This window comes from Pipra filicauda, unplaced genomic scaffold (genome assembly GCF_003945595.2).
Source record: "Pipra filicauda isolate LSUMZ 115617 unplaced genomic scaffold, ASM394559v2 scaffold35_size7292922_pilon, whole genome shotgun sequence".
Classification (NCBI taxonomy): domain Eukaryota; kingdom Metazoa; phylum Chordata; class Aves; order Passeriformes; family Pipridae; genus Pipra; species Pipra filicauda.
Window position 1 is genome coordinate 4,708,398 of NW_024104487.1, and position 14,830 is coordinate 4,723,227.

Below are 14,830 nucleotides of genomic sequence, written 5' to 3' on the forward strand. Positions count from 1 at the left end.
GACCTTTTAAGCATCGCCAAAAACCCTGCAACAGAAAGCACAAGTGCAGCAGCTTCCAAAGCAGCCCAAGCTGGCTGCTACTTATTTAAGGAGATGCCAGTGTTCAGCTCCAGTGATTTGATGCTCCGTGGTAGTTTCACAACGAGGGGTAAGAAGCTCTGCGCAGAGGTTCATCTGCACACCCTCATGTTACGAGCCGCACCCTCGTCTCCCGAAGGTGCCGCCGCGCTTCGCTGTCCGGGAGTGCGGGACGGGCGCTGTGTCCTCACACTGCCCGTGACGAGCCCGCGAGAGGAACCCCGCGGCCGAGCCCCGCTGACGCTCCACAAAACGACACCGCCCTGCCCGCCGCCCTACGAACCTCTGGGGCGGTTCTGCGCCGTCCCCGATCACCTCCTGCCCCCGCCGCAGCCTCAGCACGGCCCAGCCCAGGGGTGCGCGACGCACTCGACCCCCGTCTTGGCCTCTGCCCCCACCTGCCCCGCCGCCATGCCGTCGGAAGGCGCCCTCCCTCTACCTTCCCCCGCTACCTCACCGCCTCCAGCGTTCCCCCCTCTCGCCACGACCTGACAGACCAGGCGGCAAAAAGCGCTCCTTCGGCCTCTCCTGCTCCTTTTTTCTCCCTCTCTCGGCCCCGCCGAGCCCGGCGCAAAGCCCTCGGGGAGGGCGAACAGCCTGTCTCTCCGCCTGGAGGAACCAAAGCGCTCTGGGGAGAGTTTCCAGTCGGGGCCTGTTCGCGAGCGGCCCTCCCTTTTCGCCGTTGAGGAGTCCGCGGGGCTGCCGACATGGTAGGGGCCGGGAGCCGGGAACTGGGAACTGGGAGCCGGGGCATGGGATGCGGGACCCAGGATGCTGGACGGGATGCTGGACGGGGACGGCGGGATGCGGGCGGGCCGGGGAGGGTGCGGGTGGCTGGCTGGGCCCCGCAGTGAGAGAACCGCCGTCGGGCCGCGGCCTCCCGGCGCGTGGCAGAGGTGCCCTCCCCGCCCCGCCGGCCCCGGTCCCCTCTTACCGCGCTGCCTCTGTGCCCACAGCCGCAGAACGAGCACATCGAGCTGCACCGCAAGCGCTATGGGTACCGGCTGGACTACCACGAGAGGCGCAGGAAGAAGGAGGGCCGGGAGGCGCACGAGCGGTCCCGCAAGGCCAAGAAGATGATCGGGCTGAAGGCCAAGCTCTACCACAAGCAGCGGCACGCCGAGAAGATACAGATGAAGAAGACGTGAGTGTCCGCCTCCTCTCTGGAGCCGTCCTTTAGTCCTGACGCTTCAGGGATGAGACAGGACGTTATAAAGAGCTAATCGTTACTTGAGTCTCGCGTTGTACACTTAAATAGCACTCAGGCTGCAGGAGGAAAGGGGCTTTGCCACGACGAATACGTTTCGTATTTTGTCTCTTCTCAATGAATGTTAACAATTCCGCCGCTAGAGGCTTTCCTCAAGAGAAGTGTTGCTTAGCAATGACAGCGACTAATGTAATTACGACAAAAAAGTGAATCCATTTACTTAAGACTTTCACATCAACCACTGAGTTAATATGGCAAGAGGCAACAGGGTTTTTTTAATGGTTAGGAGAAAAAAATACAGTAACGTACACAGTTTGAGTAGAGCATGAGGCCTGTCTTCAAGGATAAATTACAGCATCAAGCGTAGACAAACACAAGCATTTTTCTGGAAATTTTATCTGTTGTCCAGAAATTGAAATCAAAATTGTAAATAGTATGCTTCATTGCTAATGAACTTTAATACCTGTCCACCAGGTTGGTTTTGTTGTTTTCAAAGTGTAGACAGTTGTTTTTCTTTGCTACTTGTAAAGATAATGGGTCTATTAGTTTGTGGTCTTTTTTCCCCCCACTTTTACAAACACACATTCCTGACATTTGTAAGCATTGCCATCAAATCTCAGAAGAGGAGTGGCATGTTATTTTTTGTCAGAGAGGAAGTACATCTCTCAATGTATTTGGTTCTTTGCTTTAAGTCATTCAGACATTCCTTAAAAGAGATGCATGTTTTGTATTCCCATCTTGGCAGGAGGTGGCAAGGTTTTATGCACTATGCAGTCTGTCAGTTGTTGGATTAAGTGAAATACTTGTTTACCTTGAAAATTATTTAGGATTATTTCTTATATATAAATATGCAATTTTTTACAAATATCTCTTAAAAGAAAAGTTTGAGCAGGCACAAGCTAAGTTGAAAGGGTATATTTAAAAATAAACCTTTTTTTCCTGCTTCTAATACTGGTTTTCTTTCTTTGCAGCATTAAAATGCATGAGAAGAGAAATACAAAGCAAAAGAGTGATGAAAAAACACCCAAGGGAGCTGTACCAGCATACCTGCTGGACAGAGAGGGCCAGTCCCGGGCTAAGGTTCTCTCTAACATGATCAAACAGAAAAGAAAAGAAAAAGCTGTAAGTAACTGTATCAGAGTTCAGATACCTACAGTTACTTGTGACAACAACCACTTTGTGTTGCTGATTCTCAGTTTTCTTAACAGCCTACAAGCAAAGACTAATTAAAGCCTGAAACCTTTAGTAATTGAGCAGTTTAGGACAATGTGAGCATATGCAATATCTTGATTTTCAAAACTTTAAATGCTAATTAAGTAGCTATGAGTTGTATGACAAGTATGGTCTACCACTATGATTTAGGGAAATTTTATTTTATGCTTTGGCTATCCTCTTTCACTCAGCAATGTGACATGTAAGAGTACTGACCTTTTTGTTTCCCCCTCTTCCAGGGGAAATGGGAGGTTCCTGTGCCAAAGGTCCGTGCACAAGGGGAAACAGAAGTTTTGAAAGTGATTCGTACAGGAAAGAGAAAGAAGAAGGCCTGGAAGAGAATGGTTACAAAAGTTTGTTTTGTTGGAGATGGCTTTACTCGGAAGCCTCCTAAATATGAGCGATTCATTCGACCTATGGTAATATTTTTGAGCCTTAAAGATCATTTAAATAATAATTCTTGAGACTTACTACTTTGTGAGTTTCTGTGGTGAGGGAACTTTCTTGTACGATAATGCATTGAATTACTGCTTACGTAGAACATTCCTATTGCTTTGCTTGCATAAATCTAAAGTTCTGATTGCATGAGGGTGGGGAGGTGCCCCTGCAGTCACAGTCTGTGTCAAAATATCTGCTTTTATTCAGATGATGTCAGGAAGTTAAAACTATGGGATTTCAAATCTTTATCAGAGATACTTTGAATAGCTTTTAATGTTGGAGGCTTCTTTTTCAAGCTGCTACGATCTCTCGGCTGTAGCAGCCAACTGTCTTAGAAGAGTCCAGGACTCCCTCCTGGCTAAAGTAAGCTTGAAGCGCAGTCATGACTGTATGCGAGGGAAGTGCTGTACCTCCAGCCTGACCTTTACTTACACAGCTGCAGGAACAGTGCCTGGGCTCTATCAGCCTGGCAGCACGCAGGAGGAAAAGCTGGACTCAGTGATATAGTGAAGTTTTCAGATGAATACCTGCTCTTGTTCCCTCACAGGAGTCAATAATCACTGTGCAGGCTGCCTGTTGAATTGTATTTCATTACTAGTCTGATGGTATTACACAGAAGCCTTGGGTAGATTTTTATTGACACGGAATGATTTATGGTACTTAATGGTAAAGTACCCTTTACAAAGAGCAAGTCACTAGATAAAAACTGCTATAGAGATGAGTATTTAATATTTTACAATACTTTCTTTATGGAACAGTAGCCATCCAAGGTAACAAGTATTGTTCTTGTGCTATTATTAAAAATTATATCTTGAAAATATGCTTTATCTCGTCATTAATCAGGTTTTTAAATAAGTCTGACATTCTGTAGTAGGTAGATAGCATTCTGTATTCTCATCCAGTCTCTCAGAACATATAAAGCTGAGGACATAATGCTGAAAGTGTTTACTAGATCAAACATGAGAGCTTAAAGCAAGTATTAACTCATTCTAACACTTCTTATGCAACAGGGCTTACGTTTCAAGAAGGCACATGTGACACATCCCGAACTTAAAGCCACTTTTTGCCTACCTATCCTTGGTGTAAAAAAGAATCCATCTTCTCCTTTGTATACGACACTTGGTGTAATTACCAAGGGTACCGTCATTGAGGTTAATGTGAGTGAGCTTGGCCTCGTGACACAAGGGGGCAAAGTTATCTGGGGTAAGTAAGTTTACCTAGTTATACTGCAGAATTACTTTTAAAAGATTTGTCTTCATTGCATCATGTATTGTTAAGACCTTGTCCTATAGTCATTGTTAAATATTAGGTTTGTGCTGTAGCAGAAGCAACTACTACCAGCTATAAAAATACAAACTTCAAGTGTTAATCTTAGGCTTTCCATTCACTTAGATGAAGTTCAGAACAAAGATTCAGCTTGCATGCCTATGTGTCACATTAAGCAATATCACAAGCCTGTAAAGACTAACTGTGTGAACAATCATATTATGTTTTCAGTGGAAGTTGTATAGGAGTATCATAGCCAGATTCTGCACCTGGGATGGGGCAACCCTGGTTTTGAGTACAGACTGGGGAATGAGAGGCTGGAGAGCAGCATTGTGGAAAACAATCTGGAGGTCCTGACTGATGTCAAGTTGAATATGAGTCAGCAGTGCCCTGGCAGCCAGGAGGGCAAACCGTGTCCTGGGTGGCATCAGGGAAAGCATCACCAGCCAGTCGAGGGAGGGGATTGTCCTGCTCTGCTCTGCACTGGGGCGGCCTCACCTTGAATATTGTGTGCAGTTCTGGGCACCACAATATAAGAAAGATACTGAACTCTTAGAGAGTGTCCAAAGGAGGGCAGAGAAGATGGTGAAGGGCCTTGAGGGGAAGCTGTATGAGGAGCAGCTGAGGTTACTTTGTTCGGCCTGGAGGAGACTGAGGGGAGACTCATCACAGTCTACAACTTCCTCATGAGGGCAAGAGGAGGGGCAGGCACTGATCTCTTCTCTGTGGTGACCACTGACAGGACCCGAGGGAACGACATGAAGCTGAGTCAGGAGAGGTTAAGTTGGATATCAGGAAAAGGTTTTTCACCCAGAGGGTCACTGGGCATTGGAACAGGCTACCTGAGGAAGTGATCACAGCACCAAGCTTGTCTGAGTTCAAGAAGTGTTTGGACAATGCTCTCAGACACATGGTGTGATTCTTGAGTCTGTCCTGTGCAGGGCCAGGAGTTGGACTCGATTCTGATGGGTCTGTTCCAAGTCAGCATATTCTGTGATCTTCATAAGATTGATTTCTTTTAATAGAGGGTTTCACTTGGACAGTAGCAAACCTAAGTATTTTTTTTATTCTACTCAGAACTCTTAAATAATCTGTTTATAAAAAACAACCTGAATATAATACTTTGAGAACATAAGTTTATAGCCCAGTAAAAGGTAGATCTAGATTTCAAAATGCATTTGAGTCCCTACTTTTTAGAGACTTGTAGATTGAACTTGCAAACAGAAAAATCTAACCTATGTGATCTACTTCGAGCTTTTGTAGACATTTAATTCTCTTTTCTCCTTAGGGAAATATGCACAAGTAACAAACAATCCGGAAAACGATGGCTGTATTAATGCAGTTCTACTTGTTTAAGTTGGGTTCGATACCAAGCATTGGACGTGGGCTCCTACAAAAGTGTGGAGTTTCAACAAGTTTCCAAGATCTGTAGAACCTTCAACCATTCCAGAACAAGCTGGTGAGGAACTTAAGCCAGAAACAATTGGTCACGTTTTTATATTTATGATGTTTGTTCAGCTGAACATTGTCCAAATAAAGAGATTTAATTTTCATGTTTTGCTCATATGGTTTATGCTCATTCAGTTTATGAGGGCACTCTTACCCTTCAACACTATAAGAAGGAAACTTTCAAATGAAACTGTCAAGATATTTCAGAAGGCAGAATGTGAATAGGTTTGCTTTGGACTTTTTGCATTAACAAAAGTTTAAAGCTACAGGTGGTCACACATGCAATAAGCAGGTTAAATAGCAGATAGAATCAGAGTAGTTAAGGTTGGATGGGACCTCTTGAGACCGTGTAGTGCGAGCCCCTTTTTAAAACAGTCACCTACAGCAGGTGTCAGAGGACAACATACAGTGAGGTTTTGAGTATATCCGAGGATGGAGACTTCACCACCTTCCTGAGCAACCTGAACCAGGATTTGACCACGCTTAGTTTAAACGGTTTTACATTTAAATAGAATTTCCTGCTCAACTGGGCACCACTGAGTCTTGATCCACTTTTATACCATGTGGTGCCTTTCTGCTGCCTCCTCAGGCTGCTCTATGATCTCATTAGGTCTTGGCCTCCATTAGTGGCTCCTGCACAGTTAAGCTCCCCTTGAGCTTACCAGAAACAGTCCATAAACAGGAACTTCTGATGCCTAACCACACAGAGGGATAAGAGATGATCAGCCATACCCAACAGTCTAACCATAACTTACCTGAATCATAGCCAGTGTGGAACAATATTATTACTACCGGACTTCTGAAAAATTCCAGTAATTACTTATGGCCAGGATGAAGAGTGACAGATGACTGAAGCCAGTCATCTTGCAATCCTATAAACAGTGGTCCTAAGTGAGGCCTTCTGAGCTCTCCTGGGCCACAGTGGGCTGACCGTTATCTCCCTGTGGGTGGAAAACCTGTTAGAGCTCACCAGTGTGAGAGTTCGCAATACTCAAGAGGACCACTGCTGTTGCCAAAAGCTGATGAAGGCTGATAGCCTTCCACACTCCTCAAGGCTCAACCCTCACCCCTTGAGAAATGTAAAGACATTCAGTATGAGCATTTCATTGAACTCAAGGGAAATCTTAGCAGGTAAATTTGTATATATATATACGTGCATGTGTATGCATACATATATATATATATATATATATAAGCACACACGTGTGAATGTGAATTGATTTAAACACCCTATATAGCAAGTACAGTGTAACTGTTGCAATGTCAAATCTGTAACTAAGTCACTGTTGAGTAAATCCTATTGAATCACTTTGTAAATGGTTAAATAGTCAACGATTAAGTGCTGCCAAATTCTTAATACATAAACCATTGACCAAGTCTGGAACTAAGACTGGACTCAGTCACACTCCATAAGGAGTTTAGAAAGCTGTGGCATCCCACCCTTAAGGGGAGGGGAGCACCCAAGATTCATAGGTGCTTGTGGTTGAAAGGAACGACAAAAGTCAGAGGGTCCACAAAAGCTTATGAAGTTTTATTGGTAAATTACAGTTAGCACGTTAGTCCCAGATCTAGTATAAGCACACACCAGTGGTTTTGGATAAAGGAAAAGTTGAAAATGGGAAGAGAGAGACACAGAGAGAGAGGTGAATTAGGAAGGGAGGGAGGGATTGCGAGCATTGCTGCAGCTGACTGGGTGTCCACGTCCTGTGGCACATGTGCACCCAGGCTTTGTGGAGCCACGGGGGTAGGTCAGCCATATTCCTGCACCTGCTCTGTACTGTGTTGTGCTTATTCCCAGGAGCCAGAACAAGGACGTTTTTCCTGGAAAAGTGCTGCCCTACCTCGATATGCCATCTCCAGCCACATCCTGTTCTTTCTCACAGTGTGCTATTACCAACAGTCCTTACCTTCTGTGCATATATAGAAGCAACGGAGAGCTCTCTGAACCTCATAACTCAACAGGAGCATCTCCCTTACTCTTTGGCATCTTCAATCTCTGTAAATAATTTCAGATTGATTCTAATTCTATTTTCCTTTGTACGCTTCATCTATCTAGTAAGTAATAGAGCAAATCTCACCAACAAACTTTGTTAAATCATGCTTTTGCAAATTTCTATTAAATCTGCTTTTGTTAATACCTTTGACAGTGATTCTTCAGGCAACCTAAAGAATCATTCATGACATACACCCCCCTCCCCCCCAGGTATCTGTACACAATGTAAGACCTTCCTGAGCTTTCTCTTCTTTAGGCAGAACAATTGCAGCTCTCAGCCTCTTCTATCACAGATGCTCCTCAGTCATGTTTCAGATTTGGAACTCTGGTCAGGAAGTCAAGCTAGCTGCCTGTATACTGTCATCATAACTTCTCTTATATGATCTGATAGAGGCAGTAGTTTGACTATACCACAGAGCCTTCTGTTACAAACTGTTTAATTAATTTAACACATTGCCCTCATCTAGACTTAGTAACTTACTATGATTTTTACTTTGTGTAAATGACAAGTGATTTGAAAATAAGAGAGAGTCACAAGCCAGTAAGTTATTTGCTTGAAGAGAGGGCATTTTGTCAGAACAGATAACCCTCCATTTAAGTTCTTGTTGCTTTACCCTTTACTGGACATTAACAACATGAACAGAATAATTTTCTACAGCTGTCTTGAAAAACTTTACTACATTTTATGTTATAAATATATTTATATACTAAAAAAGTAACACATCTTTCATAAGATTTATAAACACAGTATCACTAGTTTAGAAAACATCTAACACCACATTTGTGAAAATAGATTTAGAAGTATATCCCCTTGGAAATAGTATTTTAGAATAGTCACTTAAAGCAGGGAAGCTTTGACCAATTTGTTGCTATGTGTAAGTCATGTCAATGACACTGTAAATGACCAGTTTGATTACTGACACCTACACATGACTTGTTGGCTCAACAATTACTGCTATTAAGGCATTTTAATGTACTACACTATAGGAGTGCACTACAGCATTTCTAGTTGGTTGTCTATAGCAAACTCCATTAATAACTGCTAAGTTTACATCATCTTGCATAACTGATATAAACAGCAGAATCCACACTGTAACATACAGAAGAGCCTATTCTGCTACTTTAAAAAAAGGTCTGTTGCATAAGCTAATTACAGAAAACCGGTTTAATTGATGAAAGATTTTTCAATTAATAACCTTTGATGTTTTAGAACTCCTTTGTAGTAGACAGATTGTAAAGTAATAGTTCTAGTGAACTGAACCACTTTAAAATGTGCTTCCTGTATAGCAGAAAGGACTCAAATACTAAAAACCAAGCAGAAGTAAAAAAAAAATCACAAAATAATAGTTTAATTACTACTTCAAACATTTCAAAAGCAGCCAAGGCAGTACTAAAAAAAGGAAATATTAACACTAACAAGACTAAAGTACAATACTATGCAATAGTAAGATATCTTTCATAAGATTTATAAACACAGTATCACTAGTTTAGAAAACATCTAACACCACATTTGTGAAAATAAATTAAGAAGTATATCCCCTTGGAAATAGTGTTTTAGAACAGTCACTTAGAGCAGGGAAGCTGAAACTTAGACCTATTTGTTGCGTAAGTCGTGTCAATGACATTGTAAATGATCAATTTGATTACTGAAATCTACACATGAAATGGTACAAAAAAGCAGCAAACCGAGGTCAAACATAATCTAAAATAAGTTAAAGCTCTTTTGAAGTAAGATGTATACATTTTCATGTAAAAGGCTATGGAACAGGAGAACAGCAAACAACAATTCTGCATGAAATTAAAACTGACCAAGAGAGAATGTGCAAGAAGCAGTACAAGACAGACATCTGAACAAATGTTGGATTCAAGTACAAAACCATTTAGCATCTAAGTGCAAGGCTGAAGTCACAAAATGTTCTTTAAGCTCCATTCCTAGCCTAAATAAAGCTCTAAAATAATACTGCTTGCTTTCACTATACCCACTTAGTTCCACAGCATGTTGTAATAACATTTGTTACAAATGTGTATAAAGTTGATGTTTTAATCATTTGTTGCTGGTGCAATAGGATCTTAAAAATTATTTAAGAGTTTGATGGTAATAAGATAGTTAATAGACAAAAAAAAATTTCCAAGCTTAGAAACCACTGCTTTTCCCAAGATAAAGCACCCCAATCAATACAGTAGTCAGACACGTTCCCTTTTATAAATTTAACAGAATGCATAGGTTATTGAACTACTGTTCCAGTGGGACAATCAGTACAGCCATAAAAACAATAAAGTCAGTATTTGATTTTCCTACTCCGTATTTACTGCAGAATGATTGATGCCAAAGAAGTTGTTATAAAATGTGGCCTTTGGTTCAAAGTACTGCTGTGATCACAATTAGAACAGTGTCCATTTTTCAAGACTGTGCTGGTTATCTGAATTTCCAATTGCACCCCAACTACCTACTCTGTATGTAAAAGTCTGGCCATCAGCTATTATCCCAGGTACACCAGATTTACAGAAGTATCCACTCAAGAGTATACTTTAAACATGTGAATTTAAGTTCAGTATTTAAAACTGACTCACTGAAATGAGATCAGAAATTTGACTGTTCTCATTAGAAACCAAGACTGTCTTAATATCATAATGTTGTAATACTTATGGTTTTGGTTTGGGGGGGGTTTTTTTGGTTGTGTTTTTTTTTTTTTCTGTACTCACTATGCAAATATCTAACTGAAATCATTCCAACTTAGCCATGTAAAGTAAAAGCCAGGTGAGTGAAATTACCTTCTCCTGAACAGTTTTCCAACCTCACTGGGAATATAAACAATAAACACAGATATCAAAAATTCACCTAGGAGTAACTGAAATAACTGGAGCTCACTTTTCATAAGGAAAAGAATCCTTAACTTTTTGAAAGTGGATATATTCATATCAATTGAAGGATTCAGCAGATTCATCTTCAGTAAAGCTTGCCCTAAAAATGGAAGATGAATTGCAATATACTGTATACCACTGTTTTTTTAGGCCACCAGTCCTCACAAATCCCAAATTCTTAGCAATGCAAGAGATGTGTTTTCTAGCCACTTCTTTCTTAAAATATAATTAATCTCAGCAGTAAAAGAGAAACCATACAGACGATAACAAAAGTTTTGTCTTATATGCTTTATATAAAAAGTTTCATAAGTTTTAGAAATGCTTAACGTTCACCTGAATATGTTTGCACACAATCAGGAAATATCTTGAATATTTTTCAGTGACGGGGTTCGTAAGGAGTACCTGTGTGTACTTGGCTAAGATATTATAGCTACATGCAATAGTTCAAGAAACTCAAACTTAACTCAGTAATCTCATGCACTCCAAATTTAAAGTTTAGGTTTAAAGTTTAGTTTTAAAACATATTTTTAAATTTTTTTTCTATAAGCTGCTCTTAACAGATTCAAAAGGAGCATGGCATTTCATCAGCTAAAGGAAATAGCATGAATGTATCTTATATTTAAAATATCTTATAAATAGAGTTAAACTCTGTAAGCATAAAAGTCCAAAACCAGATTCTTATATGAGCTTCATAAAAGGATAAAAGTTAAGACAGCACTGCAACTATTCAGGTGAACCTTGAATAGCTGTACCTCTATTTTTGAGACACTGTGAAAGACTAGTTCACTCAGCTTGGAAAAGGCATATAAGCAGGACAAAAAGTGGTGTGTGATTTCCCATTCTTAGAATCATTGTTCTTTTATTTTTGAGGTTTTAACCCATTATTAGAGGAGCTGCATTTACTGGAAAGGAACACATAGCAAACTAAGGAGTAACTTAGGTAAGTGTAACAAGTTAAACATGGTTTGTCAGGAGAACCTCAGAAGGGAAATATGCATGGAAAGTCTGGTTTTATTTCTGTCTGCAAACAGCAGAGTTTGGTTGCTGCTTTTAAGAAAAGTTGTGAACTGGGAAGCTATCATCCTAGGAATTACACTCAGGTTAGAAAAAGAAAGTGGGAATCAGAAATATTTGCAAGCTATCACCTGATCATTCCTAAAGGCATGGAAGTTTGGCAAACAAGCATTTGCTGAAACACCCACTAATAGTCACGCTAATGAATGTCATAACCATCTGAAATGTCAGTGTTCTCAAGAGTCACACATCTGGCAGACACAACATTTTAATAGTTACCCCACAGCACTAGCAAAGTATTTGGAAAAAACAAAGAACCACTTCCATTCAGACCAAAACAAGATCAAAAGTTGTCATATCCTTTTCCTGTAATGCGACAAATAATCAACTATCCACTCAACACATGCAAGTAGTTAGGAAGGCAGTTGAAATGATTCCATATGTAGTCTACACTCCATACACTCTGGAAAAACTTAGGCTTATCAAAATGCTTGCTTTGGAAGCCACAAATTGTTTACGGCATAGGCATCTCAATCTTCACACAAGAAATCCATTACCAGAATCAGCTGTGGCAGATACCGCACTGTGTTTCTACTGACTCAGCTGTTTCAAGTGATTCACATGACAGATAAATGCTTATGTTGTGTTGATCTACTGAGCTACACCTTGTATATTTTGAGACCTAGAATGATGGAATTTCACATTCTTTTAATCTCATATGAGAAAACCTTTGGGAAGGGAACAAGAAGCAAGGAAGGATTTTTCTTGCTCTGCTTCTCTCCACAGTAGAGAACACAAAGTTATTTAAAAAAAAAACAGTATCTGGAGTGATGTCTGGTATCATGGCCATCTATGAGAATTTAAGGGACCTTGACAGGGCCAGGATTTCACACTGCATTTTTCTTCCAAGACCGCCACCTTAAATACACAAACTGTTCCCTTTGATAACATAACTGTATTTCTTCAGCATGTATCCTTTATGAAGGGAGGAGACTGGCTATTTACTTTCTTACTATGAAGGAAGATTGCAATGTCTAGTGGTTAAAAATTAAATCTTGAGAAAAGGTGATGAACCCAAAAGGAAGTCCAACGCAGAATTTTAAACACACATGTCCTGTGCCTGATATGGTTTAGTTACACCCTAATGTTTTACACAAAATAGCTTTCTTATAAATAGATGAATTAACAATCAATATTTCATTTTTAAGCTGGCTTTCCTTTTTTCTTGGGTGGACCTTTATAGCCTTTGGCCTTTCTTCGCAAGTTTCTCCGATCTACAACAGGTACCTCAATTTCTGCTTCCTCAGAGCTGCTGTCAGCAGCCCTCTCTGCCACTGTCTGCGTGTAGTGATCTGTCTGCTCTGTAGACTCTTCTGAGGGCTCTTCCAACTGGTTCTTCTGTCCTTCCTGTCCAGCAGGCTGCTGAAAAGAAACACCCTCAAGTTCAACCACTATCAAAGAGCTCTGACTCAAGGCAACAGGGGCCTCCTGTGAGTTGTGCCCTGTTTCCTCATTTTGAACTTCCAGTGAGGCAGGTAAGTTTTCAGAAAGAGATTCTTCAGCTGCTTCAGTTACCACAGAGTTAGGCAGGCTATTGTCAGAGAGATCCTCCTTTGATGCTGAAGCAGATGCATTTTCAGTGGTGGTCTTTTCAGATTCTTGCTGTTCTCCAATGCCCTCCTTCTCTACTGATGTAACTTCTTCAGTCATCACTTCTGAATCATTTTCATTTAAAACCTGCAGGTTGAGGGAAAGGGTGCCAAAACAACCAAAGGGACAATTAATTGAAGATACAAGAGGCTGAACAACAATTGCCCTTAGCTAGCGACCTCAGAGGACACTTTGGCATTCAGCATTTTTTAATACTACACACACATTCGATAAGTCAGTCCTTTCCTCCTTTTTGAAACAGACTATTTTGTGACTTGCATTTGGTAACCAGAGTTACTCTCCAATTTTCAAATTATTCAAAGGAGTATTCGGGCACAGTAAAAGCATTCTGAAATTAATCCCAGGGGAAAAAAATATTTTAGATAAATACAGTTATTTTTGCTAGCATATAACAATCTGCATTTGCACTATAAACAAAACCCAGTAAAACTTGTGTTCTAGAAAGGTATTTTAGCAGTAATTAATTACTTGTACACCTAATCAGGCAAGAATTGCTAGACAAAATAAGGATGTGGCTTTTCACTCATACCCAACTAATATTTTAGTGAGAAACAGCAGTTTCATTACTGCCAAGGCAAACTGTAGCAAACATATCTTTCTTTTTGGTTATCACATGTATATATGTCCCCATTCTGCATACTGAAACAGAAATAATAGTATATTGTCGTTATGGATTTACATTATCTGGCCTAATAATTGCTTCTCCCGATAATTTCACATCATATTAGGGGCTACTTTCTATCTGTTAACAAAAGAAAAAACCTTAAACCTGCAAGATACATACACTCTAAAGGAAAAATTACTTCACATTTTGTTTCATTTATCTCACCTTTTCTGATACAGTGTCTTCTGAAGATTTTGCTGGAGACTCAAGGATTAATGGAACAAACAGCGTTAAGGGTTCTTTTCCTTGACTCTCAGACTGCAATTTTGACTCGCCACTCGGAACTTCATTTGCTGTTTCCTCTTCAGCCATAAGTGAGGTCTTACCAGTTTCTTCTGCTACCTCACCATTAAGAGGTTCTGATGGAGTTTCCTAAAAAAATAAATGACATTTTTAAGTCAAGATTATGTCCAGCTATTGTTCCCCAGCACTAGTGGGTGTATCCTGTGACCTAAATTTGCAGCTTAATGTGAGAAGCAGATAGCTCAGGTACCTAGAAATGTGTACTAAGAAGGTAGAACTTAATGCATTGTAGCTATCTTAACCAGACTAGTAGCTTGGTGTTGTAACCTGCACTAAATTTCTACATAGCTTACACTGTTAGGAGCCAAGCCAATCAGTTTTTATGCATCTCGCATGCATGCTGAAGTCACCTCTTGAACCCAACATAACATAAGATTGACTTTCTCACCCATGAGTAAGAACATAAAACCTTGGAGGCATTGCTAGGCACAAAGGGTACTCAGAGATTTAAATTCAAGCTATTAACAAGTTGAAGATAAAAGAACAGGCAAGTGTTAAGGGGACGAGTAGAAAGAGCCAAGAGAAGTCATCGAAGCAGACTAGCTATTGGCTTCTTCACATAGACTTTTTTTTTTTTAATTAGTGATACTGGATCAGATCTTGACCTTACTCCATTTCTCTGGAATTTCTGATTAGGAGAAATCAATGAAGAAAATTAGGTTGCTAGATAAGC

The 14,830-nt window shown here is 40.6% G+C and overlaps 3 protein-coding genes across 11 annotated transcripts in view; 1 reads left to right on the top strand and 2 right to left on the bottom strand.

Annotated features, from left to right (window-relative positions):
* GFM2 (GTP dependent ribosome recycling factor mitochondrial 2) overlaps positions 1-1,310 on the bottom strand; it is a 19,336-nt gene extending 18,026 nt beyond the window's left edge. For 2 of the 7 annotated variants that reach the window (XM_039384573.1, XM_039384572.1), the window contains exon 1: positions 1,013-1,310. In XM_039384573.1, the coding sequence (XP_039240507.1) occupies positions 1,013-1,051 (39 nt within the window). In that variant the 5' untranslated portion in view covers positions 1,052-1,310. Of the gene's footprint in view, positions 1-3; positions 295-361; positions 467-1,012 lie in introns of those variants that run through there. The other 5 variants (XM_027709932.2, XM_027709926.2, XM_027709927.2 and 2 more) reach the window with 4 other exon arrangements.
* NSA2 (NSA2 ribosome biogenesis factor) lies at positions 609-5,765 on the top strand. The gene is made up of 6 exons (XM_027709937.2): positions 609-788; positions 1,035-1,222; positions 2,257-2,407; positions 2,737-2,916; positions 3,946-4,138; positions 5,490-5,765. The coding sequence occupies exons 1-6, from the start codon at positions 786-788 to the stop codon at positions 5,555-5,557; spliced, it is 783 nt and encodes a 260-aa protein (XP_027565738.1). The 5' UTR covers positions 609-785; the 3' UTR covers positions 5,558-5,765.
* Positions 5,766-7,160: 1,395 nt separating this feature from the next.
* Positions 7,161-14,830, bottom strand: part of FAM169A (family with sequence similarity 169 member A) — a 39,706-nt gene continuing 32,036 nt past the window's right edge. For all 3 annotated transcript variants that reach the window (XM_027709976.2, XM_027709975.2, XM_039384515.1), the window contains 2 exons: positions 14,020-14,226; positions 7,161-13,256 (listed from right to left, as the gene is read on the bottom strand). In XM_027709976.2, the coding sequence (XP_027565777.2) occupies positions 12,723-13,256; positions 14,020-14,226 (741 nt within the window). In that variant the 3' untranslated portion in view covers positions 7,161-12,722. The remainder of the gene's footprint in view (positions 13,257-14,019; positions 14,227-14,830) is intronic.